The 18,007-nt window shown below is 35.7% G+C and overlaps 4 protein-coding genes across 4 annotated transcripts; all 4 read left to right on the top strand.

Annotated features, from left to right (window-relative positions):
• Positions 1-2,440: 2,440 nt before the first annotated feature.
• LOC117907849 (pentatricopeptide repeat-containing protein At3g25210, mitochondrial) lies at positions 2,441-4,811 on the top strand. The gene is made up of 2 exons (XM_034821509.1): positions 2,441-3,808; positions 3,910-4,811. Exon 1 carries the CDS (start codon positions 2,577-2,579, stop codon positions 3,756-3,758), a length of 1,182 nt encoding a protein of 393 aa, XP_034677400.1. The 5' UTR covers positions 2,441-2,576; the 3' UTR covers positions 3,759-3,808; positions 3,910-4,811.
• LOC117907357 lies at positions 4,033-4,680 on the top strand. The gene has a single exon (XM_034820866.1). The coding sequence runs from the start codon at positions 4,033-4,035 to the stop codon at positions 4,678-4,680; it is 648 nt and encodes a 215-aa protein (XP_034676757.1).
• A 2,952-nt stretch (positions 4,812-7,763) lies between the features above and the next one.
• On the top strand, positions 7,764-14,082 carry LOC117907356 (nucleobase-ascorbate transporter 7-like). Its single transcript, XM_034820865.1, has 14 exons — positions 7,764-7,875; positions 8,156-8,253; positions 8,364-8,540; positions 8,656-8,756; positions 8,850-8,925; positions 9,772-9,831; positions 10,262-10,446; positions 11,182-11,278; positions 11,810-11,896; positions 12,001-12,059; positions 12,604-12,695; positions 13,109-13,186; positions 13,465-13,625; positions 13,732-14,082. Exons 1-14 carry the CDS (start codon positions 7,764-7,766, stop codon positions 13,948-13,950), a joined length of 1,602 nt encoding a protein of 533 aa, XP_034676756.1. The 3' UTR covers positions 13,951-14,082.
• A 1,319-nt stretch (positions 14,083-15,401) lies between these two features.
• Positions 15,402-15,929, top strand: LOC117907353 (glycine-rich cell wall structural protein 2-like). The gene has a single exon (XM_034820862.1). It carries the CDS (start codon positions 15,402-15,404, stop codon positions 15,927-15,929), a length of 528 nt encoding a protein of 175 aa, XP_034676753.1.
• The last annotated feature ends 2,078 nt before the right edge of the window (positions 15,930-18,007 follow it).

The raw sequence follows: 18,007 nt of genomic DNA, 5'->3' as shown, positions 1-18,007 counted from the left end.
TTCACCTTAAAGGAAAATATTTATGTATGACTCATTGATAGACATTAATAATGATAATTGATTGAAGGGAGCCATTACACTTTTAGCTAGATTGTTACGACATATATTGCATGTCGTAGCATATTATGAGGAGAATGGTAATCCTAAGGGTGGCCAATAGGGGGACATTGAATGGTTGCATGATGTTCCTCAATAAGACTGTTAGTAAGTAAACAAATATGTAAACATTCATCTTATCATTTTACTTTTATGTTTTATACAATAAATTTTTTATAACAATCTTACATTTGATTATTTGGGTTTCATGCGACGGTAATTATGGAATATTCTTAATAAAATATGTCTAGTACTTGATGTAGAATCATACATTCAGCTCACAAACTGGTGTCTGTATGGATTGTCTTTGAGAGAGAATGACAACTAAATTATTATACTTCAAAAAATTGTCTATATAATGGGTTTGAATTTGACTATGTCGTAGGTTTATATATTGTTGAGAATTGACTGTTAGTTTGGATGAATTTCACTTGGTGCTCAAAGTTATAATTTTTTAATGTAGTTTATATGTTCTAAGCTTATTTTGAACCAAAGTGAACATTTTGATTATAATATTATACATTTTGTTATTAACACTATATATGTCGTTGGGAGATATGTGAATAGTTTGATTTACAAAACTTAACTCAGTAGTCTTTTATAAATAAATCTTAACTATAGGTAAGTTTAGGTGAAATTTTAGACCTCAAAATTTAACTATAGTTAGGTTTAGGTGAACATCTTGATTTTGGGAAGAGAACTTAACTATGCAATTTTTTTGAAAATGAAATCATAAAGAGATCAAAGTAAAGATTTTTAATTCACAATTTAATGTAGGTAAAATTATCACAATGAAATACAAGTAAAGATTTTTAAGTGACAATTTAACCATATAGGTAAACATTCTAATTTTAGAGAACTTACCTAATAATTCTTTGCAAATAAAACTTATCCAATTAAAGTATAAGTTCTTTCTAAATAAAAATCAATCATAAGTTAAAGGTTAGATAAACATTTTGATTGACAACTTAATTGGAGTGTTAGTACTCAGTTAATATAACTTAACCATAGTTAAGTTCAGGTAAAAATTGTGACTACAAACTTAACCATAGTTAAGTTTATTGTTATTGTCACTCAACTATAATTAAGTTTAGATGAAAATTGTGACCGTAAACTTAACCATATTTAAATTATTTGTTAATACAATTCAATCATAGTTAAGTTCAGGCAAAAATTATAATTATGAACTTAACCTTAAGTTATTTATAAATGCAACCTAACCATAATTAAGTTCAAGTGAAAATTGTGACAATAAACTTAACCATGGTTAAGTCTTTTGTAAATACCACTCAATTATAATTAAGTTAAGGTGAAAATAAGATCATTTCCTATATTCATGATGCTGTGAATTTGCATTTAAGCTGCTTTACTACTTGAATCCCTTGTCATATGAATAAAGCTTTTCAACTTTTATTTGGACTAATTTTTCACTTTTTCACCTTTCTAATCTCCCTTTTCATGCTAATAGTGAAGTCTTCGTTTTTTTGTTACAATAGTGTAGTGAGGTTTCAAATTTCTTTATTATGGAGGAAACAAAAAATAAAATAAAATAAATGATAATATAAAAAAATGTTGGTTGCTTAGATCTCTTTTAACATCTTTTTGTGGCCAACAATGAAGAATAGATGAAAGAACAATAAGAACTTAGATTTTTTTTTTCTTTTTCGCACGAAAACAAAAAGGAGCAAAAAGATGATCGAATAAAAAAAAATAATATATATAATAGAGAAAAAATTTGTGTTTTAAGGGAAACAAAAAGAAGAGGTATTTATCTGGATCATTTTTTTATGTTTTTTGAGAGATGGGTTAGTTTTACAAATATGAGTGTTATTTTAACCGAATAACTGTTACAATTAAACTCTTTATGTCAAAAGTAATATTTTTTTATATTAATTATAATTAAATTTCTCTAATATACTAGTACCCTAAACAAAATCTTTATCATAACATTTTTTGTAATCTTTATAATAACTTTTGCTGCTTGTAAAAGCAATATGTTTTTTAAAAAATTATATGTAAATAATTAAAATGGTAAAACATATTTATGTAATGAGTTAATTTTCAATAAAAAACTACTACAATTTCTGAAGAAAAAAATATGACAAGGGTTGCTGGATGGATAAATATGAGAATTATTTTCAACCCTTTAACCAATTAATTCAATGAAATTTGGAACAAATTTTGGAGGATTTGTTGAATCACCGTACTAGCATCGTTGTGGGCTCTGCGCCCATCGCTAGGTCTAACTTGGGTCACCAAAATCGCGGTTTGTATTATTTAAGAAGTCAAGCAGGACGACGTCGTTTAATTTTCGCCGTTGGTTCCCTATAAGTGGAAATTGTGGAATTGCCTTAAACGACGTCGTCTCTATGCCATATTAAGTTCTTGCCATTCATAGAGAGGAACTCCCTCTTCGTCTTCCTCTTGGATGCATCCTTTATTGGATTATAGTTACAGAGAAACACTGGGGAGAGGCAGTCATGGGCTTCTTGGCCGCCAGTCTCAGAAAGTCTTCTCGACTCTGTCGTCCTCCTTTTTCAATACCTCTCTGTTTTTCTTTATCAAACCAGCTTTTCTTACTACCCTACTCATCCCCTATTGGAACACACCTTCATCGCTTTATTTGCTCCGATGCTGACCCTGAAACCCTAATCCCACCGCCCCAATCCCCAAATCCTAAAACCCCTACCCCTCTACAAATGCAATTCGAATCGTGGATCCACATGCTCAAACCCGGTTTCTCACCCTCCGATGTCGACGAGGCTTTGCGAGCTCAATCGGACCCCGATCTTGCCCTCGACATTTTTCGGTGGACAGGTCAACAGCGCGGCTACAGGCACAACCATGTCACCTATCTCACTATGATAAAAATTGCTGTCTCCGGTAAGCGCTTCAGGCATGCCGAAACCCTAATTGAGGAAGTCATTGCCGGTGCGTGCTCTGTCAGTGTGCCCCTCTACAATTCTATTATTCGATTTTGTTGCGGTCGTAAATTTCTTTTTAATCGTGCGTTCGATGTTTACAAGAAAATGTTGAATTCCGAGGATTGTAAGCCCTCTTTGGAAACCTACACATTGTTGTTGAATGCCCTTCTTAGGAAATTCAACAAATTGACTGTATGCTATGTTTATTTGCATGCTGTCCGTTCATTAACCAAACAAATGAAGGTGTCAGGCGTAATACCAGATACATTTGCTTTGAATATGATTATTAAAGCATACTCAAAGTGTCTTGAAGTTGATGAAGCAATTAGGGTTTTTCGTGAAATGGGTTTGTATGGTTGCGAGCCAAATGCCTATACTTATGGCTATATTGCCAATGGGTTGTGTGAAAAGGGGAGGGTGAGTCAGGGTTTGGGGTTTTATAGGGAAATGAGGAGTAAAGATTTGGTGCCTAGTAGTAGTACCTACATGATTCTGATTTGCAGTCTTTCAATGGAGAGGAGATTTGAAGAAGCTACGAAGATTTTGTTTGATATGTTGGGTAATTCTATGGCTCCTGATTTGTTAACTTATAAAACTCTCTTAGAAGGATTGTGCAGGGAAGGAAAGTGCAATGATGCTTTTGAACTTCTTGAAGAATTGAGGAAGAAGGATGCTTGGATGGGAGAGAAGACTTACAAGACCTTGGTGAAAGGGTTGCATTTTTTGAGTCAGGAGTAGATGTATTACACTTCATTCTTCCGCTCACTTTTGTATGTTGAGTGGTTAAGGTACTGACTGATGTTAACCACAGACAGTAGTGCAGATTCAGAATGGCAGTTCTGTTATTGTTCACGATTTTGATACCATTTGATTCGATTTATTTGATTAGAAAGGAAAAAGGACATTGCCCCTCCCCTCGGAGCCCTAAGCAGTCTGCCTGTGAGATTATATAAGGGTTGTTTGATTGATTGTACAGCTTCACCTTCTCTGAAATCACTGGGGAATTGGAGCAATGGGGGATGCCAGGAAAAGGTATCCATCACTTCCATCCAACTATATCTCAATCATTCAACTGAAGGAGCGCTGGATGAGAGAACAAGAGCAACAGAAGAAAAAGGAGCAAGAACAAAAGGGGGACTTACATAAACCTGGAGAAGAGAAAGAGGGGATCCAAAACACAACTGCTTCTAGATTTACGGCTCCGCCTCAGTTCCGCCCAAAACGGAACAAATATCATTGGGTGGTCAAGGTAAGCTCCCAGAAGCCAGAAGGTTCAGAAGTCCAAAAGGGTCACAGAGAGATCAAGGTGAGTGCTCAGAAGCAGGAGTTGAAGATCAAGGAAGACCTTAGGAGGGTCGAGGCATGGAAGAAGCCAAGGGCAGAGGAGGAACTGGCTGGAGGTACAGTCCAGCAAGTATCGAGAAATGGAAATGACGAGAAATTTCCAGGTAGGGTGAATCAGATGGCTGGGATGTACCAGAGAATGGAGAAACTCTCAATGAAGCCTGAGAAAGTAGGAGGATCAACATCCACTGATGTGAGTGGTCATCGGTGGAATCCAGCATTTTCTCGAAGGTTCAGTCGCCAGAAGGCAACTGATGCTGGCCTCGTTTGGGTCAGAAAAGGAGACAGCTCAGGTGGTTCTGGCAGCCAGAGTTAAAGTTATTTGAATGGCTATTGCATTTTCTGTCCTTCTGTAAACCTTAAGCATCTGCTTAACCTTATGAATGTCATATGATTGTGAAATACTCTGGGTTTAATTTTACTTTCTGCATTTCTGTGCTCCTGCAATAGCTTTGTCCTGCAGTTTACCATATAAATGTTGTGTTATTGAGAAAAAATCTGAGTTTTCATTGTGTTCTGGTTTCTAGTTTTGATTAAAGCTTGGGGTTACTGATTGTTCAAAGCTTCCCTGGGAAAGTAAGAGGATTTGAAGAGCAATTAGGGTAGAAAGTGTTAAAAAACTTATATTAAGTGTCTCAGAATACAATGTGAAATAGCATTCTTTAAGATGTGTCTGATACAGCTCTAACCTAATTTGAATAGTTTTTTTTACCATATTTGTGAACAGAATTTTCATTGTATCAAAATATCATGAGGGATCCATTCAAATTCCCAAGTTTAAATTTTCAGAGGGTCCTCGTACTGCCAATTTAAAGCCTGTTGGCTGTGACATCGGTATGGAGCATCCATTCAAACTTAGAATTTGTCGAGATTAATTGATGTCTAAGATCATTCTCTATCATGATTATTTTTATGGAATAGCTTAATTTTACATGCTAAGAATTGCATCTTAAATTTTTGAAAGGCCTTTGTGAGCTCAATAATCCTGTCTTGTTCACCTAACAAATTTATGTAAGGACAGAGTTCGTGCTCTATGATAGATTGTATTGCTTCAAGTACCAAGAAATATATCCTATAAGAGTGATAATAAATTGTGGGATCCCAACCCATTGCACTTAGGTAACTCAAGTTCCCTTACAACTTTAGTTCAATAAAATTCAAAACTGTAATATTGCCATTATGGTGAAATTGGAAAGTCCCAGTTCCCAGCAGACTGCAGTGGGGGGGGTGAAGAAGAGTTCCAAATCTCTTTAGTGTACGCTAAATTATGGGTGCTTAAAGTGTTTGTTGGAATGACATGAAAACTACCCCCATGGCCCCAAGAAGAAAATTGATGAAAAAACTTTTATCACTTTTTTGATGAATCTGATTAAAATCCAAAAGTGAATGTTAGAAACACAATATCATAGATTGGGAACCCAGAAGAGGAAAGATGATTGGAGGTGACATAGATAGCATGCATCCAGACTAAAGATGGAATTCTGATTAGTTTTAGCATCACATCGTGACTGAAGATATGGCTTTTAACAAGCTGGAACATAGGAGCAAGTTTTATTTTGCACTGGTTGGGTGAAAGGCTTTGGATTAATATTATTGCTTGGTGGTGTAATTTCATTTCTTCTTGGTGGTCTATTGATTCAGGCTTAGAGTATAATTCTTAATAAACTCTCCAAATTAAATGTGCATACTGTAGTTATATGTCTCTAGCTGTAGATTTCCAGTCAGTTTAGGGGGCTTGCATTTGTTTCAGGGTCCTCCTTCAACCTTGTGCACTTTGTCTCTTACTAAAACCAGATTTTGTCTTAGATAAAGGCTGGCTAGCATGATTGACCCATGTTATATCTTCAGGTGATCCAAATTTAAAAACTAAAGTCTCTCTGTTTTCCTCTCTCTGCACAGATTATTAGTCTTGTCTACTTGTGGTTCCTATATATGACCAGTGAACCTCTTGACTAGTGGTAATCACAGATTATTAGTCTTGTCTACTTGTGGTTCCTATATATAACCAGTGAACCTTTTGACTAGTGGTAATCAGAAAACTGTTTTTTATTTTTTATTTCTAAAAATAAAGAATTAGGTGTTTTTAGATGATATTTTTTAGTTATTTTTAATTTTTTTTACTTATTTCCTGAAAATTGTTTTAAAAAATAATTATATAAATATGAAGAATAATTAAAAATAAAGTATTAAGTATAAAAATATTAAAAAATAATTTTAAAACATTTTAAGTTTTTAAAAAGACTTTTATTTTACAAATGAAGAATAGTTTTTAAAAACTGTTTCCAAAAACTATTTTTCAAAACTATTTTCTTCACACAAAGCCTTTGTTTCCTTGTTTTAGCTGTGAAATCATCTTTAGATCGGCCACTGAATTTTCTTCTACTTGTGGTGTTTGCTGTCAAAGCCAGTATGTCAACCGAACAAATGAAAGTGTCAGATACATTTGGTCAGAATATGATCATAGAAGCATACTCCAGGTGTTTTGAAGTTGATGAAGCAATTAAGGTTTTTCGTGAAATGGGTTTATATGGTTGTCAGCCAAATGCCTATACTTGTGGCTATATTGCTACGAGGTTGTGAGAGAATTCAGAATGCTTGACTTCAGTATTTGAAAAACCTTATTTGAATTCAGTACGGCTATAATCCCCAACACTGACTTACCCATCAGTCAACCATAAATAGAATAAATATGATATGAAACTACTTCAATAACAATGGAAAGGATGAAATGGATCCCACACTCAGACAAGATCAGCATGTCGATTGTATTGTGATTCTCCTGATTTTCTGTTAAAATTCATTTATGCCTGGAATTAATGGAGCCATGGTGAAAATGACAAATATAATATCAAATTTCAAATATGTATATATATTGTTTTTCAAAAGGAGGTCGTTAATCATTGCTCTTCCCTTGGGTTTGACCAAAATAATTGATGATTATATGCTGGTCATTAGTTCCATTTCCGTTACAGCATCAACAATGGAATATCAATACCCTGATAAGAAATTTAAATAACATGAAGCTTCTATCCTTTTATATTCTCTGAAACTTTGTATTACTGTTTTCGTTTTTCAACTACTGAATCATTTGTGGGACAAAATCTTAACCGTTGATGACCCTCAAAATATTGCTCATTCAAGATCTTGCCATTCTTGGATTGGGTTCAAATCAAAATCTCTCTGGGTTCTGTTTTGAAGAGGTAAACAAGAGATTTGACTCTACAAATGAATATACTAAATAAAAGAATAATTAATAGTGGTAACAACAATAAAAGAGTAACGGCACGCTCGTCAAATGGAATGCCAAAGAGAATCACAGCATGCCATGCCCCGTTTTTTGGTACTATTAATTCTACTCTTGAAGTCTCCGATCTCATAGTCCTTGTCGTTAGCATTGACATGGCCGGTGATGCTGCCGGGGGTGGCGGCAGTGCTGGCGACTTGCAGCCGCATCCGGTGTTGGAACAGCTCCCTGACATTCAGTATTGCATGAACAGCCCTCCTCCGTGGCGTTCGTTCTCTATATATGCTCTTTGGTTTTAGTTTACTTTTATGTCTTTTGGTTGAAGTCTATATTTCCTGTTGTCGGGACACAGAAAATGCCAAAAATTGTGTCAACTTGATCAGACAGTTGCAATAAAAGGAGGTTTTGCTTTCTACATTCCCAGAAATGGGAAATATATGAGGGTGAAACCGTGGTTTATTTTCTTTTCTGAACTTCTATCGGCAACCCAATAGAGTCTACTTGATTCGTCTTACATGGGCTAATAGTTTGTTTTGGTGTGATGCAGCTGAAGCTATTTTGTTGGGCTTTCAACATTATCTTTTGACTCTTGGAATTACTGTTTTGATTCCCAGTATATTAGTTCCTCAAATGGGTGGTGGCAATGTAAGGATTTTTTTTTTTTTTTTTTTTCAATGTTTTGTTATAATGCCTCTTTCCTTCTTGTTGATGCATTTGTCTAATGTACAGTTAATTTGAGTGTTCTTCTATGACAGGATGAAAAGGCAAGGGCAATTCAAACCTTACTCTTTGTTTCAGGACTCAACACACTATTGCAATCTTTCTTTGGAACCCGACTTCCAAATATGGTTGTGGGATCATACGCATTTTTAGTTCCTGCAACTTCTATTCTCCTATCCAAGAGATATAATAAATTTGAAGATCCCCTTGAGGTCAGGTTTTAGATTTCACTGATTTTTCTTTCTTTTTTATAGGTTTATTTCAATGGGATCTGTTCACGTTTGGCCCTTCTTTTTCCCTGACATGGCCTTATGTGTGATTTTTCAGAGGTATGAACAGACAATGAGAGGTATACAGGGTGCTTTAATTGCTACTTCATTTTTCCAGATGATTGTGGGTTTCCTGGGCTTATGGAGAAATGTTGTCAGGTGAATTATCCCAGAAATGCCGGGTTTTTGCTCCTACCCCTGTCAAGATATAATTTTTTTTATGACTCCAAGTTTCTTTGCCCTCTCATTTAGGTTGATTAGCCCACTGTCTGCAGTTCCCCTTGTAACTTCCACAGCAGTTGGCCTCTACCATCTTGGTTTTCCGATGGTGAGAATTCTATTTCCCTCATTTCTATTCATCGGAATTGAGATTACCAATAATGGAATTGCTCCTTTGTTGCTTGTTTTACATGTACAAGTCAATTAACTAGGTTGATGGTATGTTTTTCTTTATAATGCCTTGATTATGTAAAATTTTTAAATTAAGAGGAAATCGTCCCGTGGTTGAAGATTTCATGTCTGGTTTAAAAGTTTCCCGGTAATGTCAATTGTCAAATAATGAGATTATAAATCCTTTTCACTGTGGTCGTTGCGGACCTTGTGGTACCTGCTCCAAGACCACCAAATATCAATATCAGTTTGGCCCATAGGCATTGAACCAGTATGTCATAGGTCCCATCAGCAAGAAGCATTCAGATCAGGCAACACAACACCATTCCTGCAAAAGATGATCTCCTCCATCAGCATAGCAGACATGACAATAGTGAAAGTTAGCTCAAAAAAGAAACAGATGTAATAGAAACTTTGCGTTCTGTCTGTCTGGGAGGACGACTTACCTTTCATAAGGTTTGTCAGTGGTGCAGGTTCTATCTTGGAGATCCCCAAGGCTAAAACCCTTCTGAGGAGAGAATGATGTTAAATCATCCTTCTCTTACAATTTTGAACTATTTATTCAAGTTCATATTATTAGGTGAATAATTGAACTGCTATATTTATTTTGTGAGAATCATTTCATGATGAATGCAATCCTACACGTATAGGATATCAATTTACAAAGATGCTTAACTTGTTCTTGAAGCTGTGTTTTGCAAATAGAAATCACACTTTTTATCAATCTATATGTGCAATTGTATCAACTTTGAACTTCCTCTGCAATTTTGTTTTTTCCTTGTAGCTGGGGAGATGTGTTGAAGTTGGATGTCCAGAGTTGATTTTGATGGTTTTTATCTCACAGGCAAGTACATTACCATTGATGGAGTTCTGTTAGGAAACACTACATTTATAAATACATTGATGAATAATGAATGTTGAATGTTTTTCAAGTTCTAGACTGGAGAATTGTGTCCATCCAATTTCATTACCTTTATAGATAGAAGATCTTGGTAGATGCATTAATGATAAAATCCATCCTTGTTTTTGAGAGGCAGTTTCTAGGGACGATGTAAAATGGTTTGTTTCAACTGTTTACATGTTCTACATTCTCCATTGAGCTCAATATGGTAAACTCTCATGTTGGTGAATGTATATTGTACCTTTGGCTACTTCTTTGACCACCATCAAGCTATGATGTGCTAAATAAATCGCATATGAAGAATGATGAGCATTTTCTTTTGTAAATGTATTATGATGCTGAGCAATGTTCTGGGTGGTTGACATTTTTGCAGTATGTTCCTCATTTTATGAAATCGAAGAGGGCCATATATGACCGATATGCAATGTTATTCTCAGTCCCAATTGTATGGTCATATGCACACATTCTGACTGCAAGTGGTGTGTATGATGGCAAACCTCCAAACACCCAGATTAGTTGCCGCACTGATCGTTCTGGACTTGTTGGTGGCAGTCCTTGGTAAGATCATTTATACAAACTAAATGCATATCACATAAGCTTTTTCCTTGTTTATAGTACCATTAGAAAATCCCATTTGTAGTTTGATATGTGCTGTTCAACCAGTAATTTCAAATGACATGATGTAATGCTTACTTACACTGCAGGTCAAACTTAAGTCCCTCCAGAAGTAGATGTGGGAAAATTAGTTTTGAATAAGAACACCAAGGTTTAGAAGGTTTTCTTAGGCCCAGAAGTACAAGTACCATGAGTTGTTATTTCTATACTTAACTTTGAATAACTTTACCCATTCTGAAATATATTGCAGTAATGGAAGGCAGAAGGCTGTATAAGCTTTTGCAGTTTAGAATCAATGCTTAAGAGTAGTAATTCCTGATTTCAAAATTTATTTTCTATTGCCCACAAAGGAAAACTAATCCTGAAGTTTTTCTCACTTTGTTTGAAATATAACAATGAAGATTTCCAGGAAAAAAAAAAAATACATGGAAGCAAATTAAAATGGGAAGCAAGTTTTTTTTTGGTGGGCAAGTTTACTCTGTTAGTCACTTTATAATTTGATATGGATTTAACTATCAATGTAATTTGGAGCTAGAGATTATATTTATATAAATTCATCAAACATTTCTGACATTCTTTTGGGTAATGTTCTTGACATTAGATCTTATTTTTTTCCTTCTTTTGGGTAATGTTCTTGACATTAGATCTTATTATCTTATGATGTCTCACCACATGCAGGATACAAATTCCTAGTCCATTTCAATGGGGGACGCCCACTTTTAATGCAGGAGAAGCTTTGGCAATGATGGCGGCTTCTTTTGTTGCTCTTATTGAGGTTCACTCCCAATAGAGCTTATCAATTGATCTAATTTATTAAATATCTGATGCAGCACCAATTTCTCAAACATTTTGTTTGGAAAATATTGGAATTAGTATATAATTTCATTCAATAATCATATTCTCTATTAGTGAATTTAACAACTTCTTACTTGTTAGGATGAGTAGTAAGATTCTACAGTAAGAGCTTGTTGCATTCACATTTTGTTTTCAATATTTCGAAATAAGATATCGTTTTTGAGCATTGGCCAGTAGCAGTGAATTTTGAATCTGAAGATTGCATCCGAGTTTCTCTGTTACCCTGTTTTTCTAGTAGACAAAACATGCACGGAAAAAAGATAGGGACCCAAGATGTGATGATTTTTTTATAGATGATAGTGAAAGGTGGTTTTGTTCTCTTGAATGAAGGGGGTGAACCCATATCCTTACAAGCTCAGATGAAAATTCTTGAAAACTGTGAGTGAACAGATATATTAAAACAACCACAAAATTCTTCTAACTTTGATCATTATCTCTTTGCTCTTTGCAGTCCACTGGTACATTTATTGCTACATCAAGATATGGGAGTGCCACCCCCATACCACCATCTGTTATCAGCCGTGGTGCTGGCTGGCTGGTAGGATGAGTTCTATCACACTTGAGTTAAATCTTGTATTTCTCTTGATTTTGGATTCCATAATTTTGTGTCATCATCATTTGAGGAGTCTTTCTGAATTTCAGGGAATAGGAGTTTTGCTAAATGGCTTTTTTGGTGCTGTAACTGGCTCTACCATATCAGTGTAAGGAAAAAGAGAACTTTAAGAAGACTGATTGAAAACAAATTTAGGAAAGCTGAATGAGACATCTACAAGCCCACATCTAACTCACTGTGCATAAAAGTTGGCCCCTACCTTGGGAGATCATCTGTCAATATTGACCCTATCAGATGATTCTGAAAATCTAAAATGCCTAGAAAAACACATGCATAATGGTTTCATTAGAATGCTTAGAAACTGCAAACTGCCTATTACGCACCCCATGGGGTTCTATTCAAGAATGAAATGAATTGTTTGATGTTGTTCAATCTTGAAAGACACCATTTGTAAAATAATCATATATGGTTATAGTTTGTGTGATAATCCTGACCCATCTTGATACACCCTTGGTAGGGTGTTATCCAGATAGGAAGAAATTAAGTACCTTGTCATCCTAATCATATAGTTGAGCCTAGGTGCAGGAAGTTGCATGCATACAATGCAGCAGGGTTTTCAGAAAAGATTGTTTCCCACTCCTATCATTTGTATCTTTCCAAATTATTTCTTATTAGTATACTTCTCTGTACAGAGAAAATGTTGGGCTATTGGCAGTGACAAGAGTTGGAAGTCGAAGAGTCATTCAAATATCAGCAGGGTTTATGATATTCTTCTCTGTATTAGGTATGCTATATACCATTCCCTATGTAAAAAAATTTCACTTCCATGTTGTTAACACATGATTAACATTTACTTATTCTGAACTAGGAGTTCTAATAGACATATTTTTGTTTGGGACTGAAATCATTGCTGAGGGCTAGGCATTGAGGTTGGAAATTGAAAATTATAATCCATGCTTTTCTTGCAAACAAAATGCAAACCAGCACCCAGAATTGTGAAATTGAATAGAAGATTTATTTTTCATTTTCCATTACCTACCATTTCTGTTTCAAAAAATCATGGCAAAGAGAAAACATCGAGAGCCACGTAGTAGAATGTGAAGCAGTCTTTATTCTGTTCCTACAACCATGACTGTTGTGTTGTATTTGAGATTTCTTAATTACTTCTCATTCTGTGTACTTGATGTCCATAACCAGGAAAATTTGGAGCCGTATTTGCCTCAATACCTTTGCCAATCATAGCAGCTTTGTACTGTGTCTTCTTTGCCTATGTTTGTAAGTATCATTGTTTACTTCTGCTGATGGTATATCAACTGTCTTGTGATTTCCATATTGAGTTTATTTACAGTGATTCATTTTCATAAACCGTGTTGAAAATTTTTCTTAGACAATTTTACTGGACTAGCATGCCTGATCCCTATTGAGAAACATGTCAACTTCTCATGCTCAGTTTTGTATATTTCTATGAGTTTGCTGTCAATTTTTATGCTGTAGATATTGAAGATGCTAAACTGCTTTTGTGATTTCACTGAGGTCGATGATGTTGTGTGCAGTTTCTTCAGGGCTTGGATTTCTCCAGTTCTGTAACCTCAACAGTTTCAGAACAAAGTTCATCCTAGGCTTCTCCATTTTCATGGGCTTTTCAATACCACAGTACTTAAAAGAATATCAACTAAGTTCCAGACCTGGTCATGTCCACACCCATTCGGGACCGGTACGTACTCTTGAATGAAGCTAAACCATGTTCCCTTTCTTTCTGCTACTATCAGTTATAGTTCGCCACTATTATTTGTTGATGCAGTTTTTTCATTGAACCACAGTTTAATGACATGATGACTGTCATCTTCATGTCAAACGCGACGGTTGCTGCTATGATTGCTTTGTTATTGGATACCACTCTTTCCTGGGGGAAAGATGGTGGTAGCAACGATAGCGGCTCACATTGGTGGAGAAAGTTCAGTTCATATAATTCAGATGTGAGAAGTGATGAATTTTATGCACTGCCATTCAAACTCAATAAGTTTTTCCCTGCTCATTGACACTTGACAGTAATGACTTGCAACTATCAATTGTGTTATTCAGTGTTTGTCTTGGCTATGAAAGTTTTTCTGATGATTTGCTATAGGCATACTGCTTCTACTGGTGCTGTACTCTTCACTATCCAGTGGCTGCTAAAGGGCTGTGCAAGCCTTTTTGAATGACTGGCTATAGACAGTAGTATGAAGAAATCCTATAAAATTTATTTATGCATTTGTGATGAGATAAAATAATTGCTTCTCATAACTGTAAGTCATGAGATTGCCAAGCACCAGAGAGAAGCTCATTGAAGCTGCTAAGGTATATTTGATAATTATTTTGGAAACTGATTTTCTATTCTTCAAAATAAAAAAATAGGAAAATTTGTTTTTTGTTTTTAAAAAAACAAAAAATAAAGTATTTTCTGATCATATTTTTTAATTGTCTTAAAGTTGTTTTTCTTGTTTTCTAAGGGTTATTTTTAAAAAAATAAATAAATATATAATTATAAAAAATGATTAAAAATAAAGCACTGCTTATAAAAGATATTTTTAAAATATATTTAAAAATATAGAAAGCAAGTAAAGAAATATTTTAAATCCCAAAGATACATTGTTCTACTAAATATCATAAGAATAGATTTTAAAAACTTTTTTCTCAAAAAATGTTTTTTAATACTATTTTAAAAAATAGTTATCAAAAAAGCCTGAAGTAACTTGTTTTCTTTTATAAAAAAATTAAAAAAAAAAATGTGCTACACAAGCTGTTTTTTAAAAAAAAAATCAAAGAAAAAAAAAATAAATGCTAATTATTTTTAAGAATATTTTTATTTTTAAAAAAACAAAATGTTTGGTGAACTTTTTTAAAAGCACTTTTCAAGGGAAAAAAAAACTCATTTTTATAGCTAAATTTGACTTATTTTTAATCATTTTTTCTATTTTGATTTTCTAAAAATTTGTTAATTCAATTTATATAATATTAATTTTAATTTAATTCAAGACTTACTTAGAATAAAAAAAATTGTTTGTAATTTTAAATAAATAAAATAAATAAATGGTTTTTAATTTTTATTCAAAAAATGGTACTATATGAATAGATGTAATAAAAAAATTTATTAAAAATGGTTAATAATAATGATTAATGATTAATAATACTTTGGTGACAATTTGCGAGGAATATATAGAAATTTATGAAAATAATTACTTTTTACTGTTGGTTTGCAATATTGGACAATGAGAGAAAGCAGCCAAGTAGTGTCCTTCCTTTGTTTTAACCTATGTTACAGTTCGAGACCCTCAGTTGTCCTTTTAGTCTCATGGTATTTGAAGCTTGAACTCGCTACTATCGATCCCGTATCGGATGAAAGATGATGGTCGAGAACTTTAAACACTTCAATCATCCACGTCATATCCCACATTTGACATAAGTGAACCGGCAAGTACGTGGCTGTCCTCGACTTGATGACAAAGAAATAATGAAGACCCAACGATGGACCGTGGTTAGGGTTATTATAGTGGTAGCCCTCTTCATTCTTATCTCTAATTCTACTTCGAAGATCACAGCCAAGGCGCATCCAAGGGCCAACATGGCTGGTCAAGGGCAGGAGGGAGGCTGGAATTTCCGATACGGTGGCGACTCGTCGAGGGACGGGAGTTGGGAGTACCGTTGGGGTTCGGGTTCAGGTCCTGGAGGTGCCAGTTGGGGCTTCGGCGGAGGTTCTGGCAGGAGTGGTGGTGGTGGTGGTGGTGGAGGTGGTAGTGGACCTGGTGGATTTGGGTTCGGATGGGGCGGTTCTTCTTCAGGTGAGGGTGGTACTGGTAACTTCGGATTTTATGGTGGCAACTTTGGGTTTGGGCCGTTTGGGGGTGGCGGTGCCAATTTCAATGGCGGATTCGGATTTGGCGGTGGGGGGAATCCGACCGGACAACCAGGTGGGCATGGAGTTGGGGGAATGAATAACGGAAACAATCCAGGGAATAGAGCCGGCGGAAGCCGTTCTTGAACAAGTGTTGTATGGATTATAGTTGGCCATGTATGTAATGTGTATTTTGTTCTGCTTTCTATGCTATGCCAAGTCCTTCAATCCGTCTGTAAAAATATTCCATACTATGTAAAATAATTTTCGTAAACTTAAAAAGTGGATTTCAAGTGGGCTCAATAGGACATTTCATAGTAATTTTTTTCAGGATTTTGATTTGTTGATTGCAATTTATATGGGCGCTAGAGAGTGCTAACCATCCTTGAACCGGCACAACGGTTCACGGTTTCGGCGGTGCCGCTTCGACATGCATTCCTGCCCAAAAGGTGAACCGGACCGGACCAAGCTCCGGGTCGACCGTCCTGTTTTTAAAACATTGGTTCTTACTTCTTAGTTCTTACAACTGGAAATGCCAAAATTACTTGCGATTTTGAAATTTGAGATGCAAACAAAAGATACTGCAGTATGGGTTAAACATGGGCTAATAATTTGTTTTGGTGTGATGCCGCTGAAGCTATTTTGGTGGGTTTTCAACATTATCTCTCGACTCTTGGAATATCCGTTTTGATTCCCAGTGTATTAGTTCCTCAAATGGGTGGTGGCAATGTAAGGATTTCTTAGGAATATCCGTCTTGGAATAATGTTTTTAATAATGTTTTGTTATGACAGGATGGAAATGCAAAGGCAATTCAAACCTTGCCCTTTGTTTCAGGGCTCAACACACTCTTGCAATCTTTCTTTGGAACCCGACTTATGAATGTGGTTGTGGGATCATACACAATTTTTGGGTTGGGTGTGCTGAATTTGAAACTTATACACTAATGAGAGACCATGTGAGGGGAGTGCATACCACTGGTGTAGGGACCACCCCCAAACGCCCATGTGGCAATCCCGCACAGCCCCTCCATGGGACACGTGGCACACCAACTCTCTATCCGGATCCCCTCAAGGGGGCATACGGCACTCTCAAACCCACCATTCGGACGATCCCTTCTCTGGTCCAGATATGTTGTTCGGACCCAATGCTAGCAACTTAGCTAGAAGCCTTAGTCGTGAAGCGCGGACCATCTGGTCTACACTGCCAAAAGCACTTTCGACGGGATAATATCGAGTCACTTCAAACAACCTGTAACAGTCCGCATTCCGCCACCTACAAAGCGAAATGACATGAATGACGGCAAGTCATCCCCCACGATTTCTGACAACCGCCTGCAGAGCAATGATGGCTCTGCCACTACCTCAACGTCATCATGATAAGCCAAAAAGTCTTCTCACCATTAAAGAGGACAGAGCTTTTGACACTATAAGAGGGCCCTCATGCGAAGAGAGAAAGTAAGTTTTCTTACTCAGCAAAAAGGGAAAATTGATTATCAGAGAGAAAGCTAACAAAACCATCGGAAGGTGTGTCCGGACAACCTGTCCGGACGTCTTTTGCAAGTTGATTGAGGCAGGAATCATCTTCAATTGAAAGGGATTGTCCATCTGGCTACTGCGAGGACCCCGATGACGCGAAGGCTTAAACAATTGGAGCTGATATTTAAAAAAAAATTCCATCACCAGTGGAGCCTTGTTTGTTTGATGTAGTAAGGGGAGTGCTTAGATCAACACCTCCCTGTTGCCTATCATCAACATTCATCTTTGATAGGCAGGCCCGAAGAGAAACCAGTATATTTCTATGGATCTGTGTATACAAAATAAAAGAAATTGTAGTCTCGAACTTTTGGCTTGTCCTTACTAAATACCATTTTAAAATTAAGACTTTTATTTAGGCTATGGGACAACGTTGCAATGCTGTATGATACATTCTGATGATGTCCCTTAAAACTGAATCTTACATTCACATGATTGGTATCCGGAAGGACCTAGACAAGTTCATCACATACTACCGAGAAAAATGATAGATTAATTGAAAATAATAGATCCATTGAATTGCCTTCTTTCTACCTAACAATAATGTATGATCTGAATCTTGTTACCATTGTTTTTATGGTTGATAGGATCTTTATTGTCTTTAATGGAAAAATATGAATGTCATCATTTTTGAGTCTTATCATCGTTCATGTCACTGATGTTTTAGGCAATATGATAAATCATTCTAAGCT

The sequence above is a fragment of the Vitis riparia genome, chromosome 18, assembly GCF_004353265.1.
Source record: "Vitis riparia cultivar Riparia Gloire de Montpellier isolate 1030 chromosome 18, EGFV_Vit.rip_1.0, whole genome shotgun sequence".
NCBI lineage: Eukaryota > Viridiplantae > Streptophyta > Magnoliopsida > Vitales > Vitaceae > Vitis > Vitis riparia.
This window is presented reverse-complemented; position numbering and strand designations above follow the sequence as displayed.

Coding starts and splice junctions, on each gene's coding strand:
- LOC117907356 (XM_034820865.1), top strand. CDS start 7,764: ATGGCCGGTGATGCTGCCGGGGGTGGCGGCAGTGCTGGCGACTTGCAG. Junction 7,876..8,155: donor GAACAGCCCTCCTCCGTGGC/GTTCGTTCTCTA, acceptor GGTGTGATGCAG/CTGAAGCTATTTTGTTGGGC. Junction 8,926..9,771: donor ACCATCTTGGTTTTCCGATG/GTGAGAATTCTA, acceptor TTTTCCTTGTAG/CTGGGGAGATGTGTTGAAGT.
- LOC117907849 (XM_034821509.1), top strand. CDS start 2,577: ATGGGCTTCTTGGCCGCCAGTCTCAGAAAGTCTTCTCGACTCTGTCGT.
- LOC117907357 (XM_034820866.1), top strand. CDS start 4,033: ATGGGGGATGCCAGGAAAAGGTATCCATCACTTCCATCCAACTATATC.
- LOC117907353 (XM_034820862.1), top strand. CDS start 15,402: ATGAAGACCCAACGATGGACCGTGGTTAGGGTTATTATAGTGGTAGCC.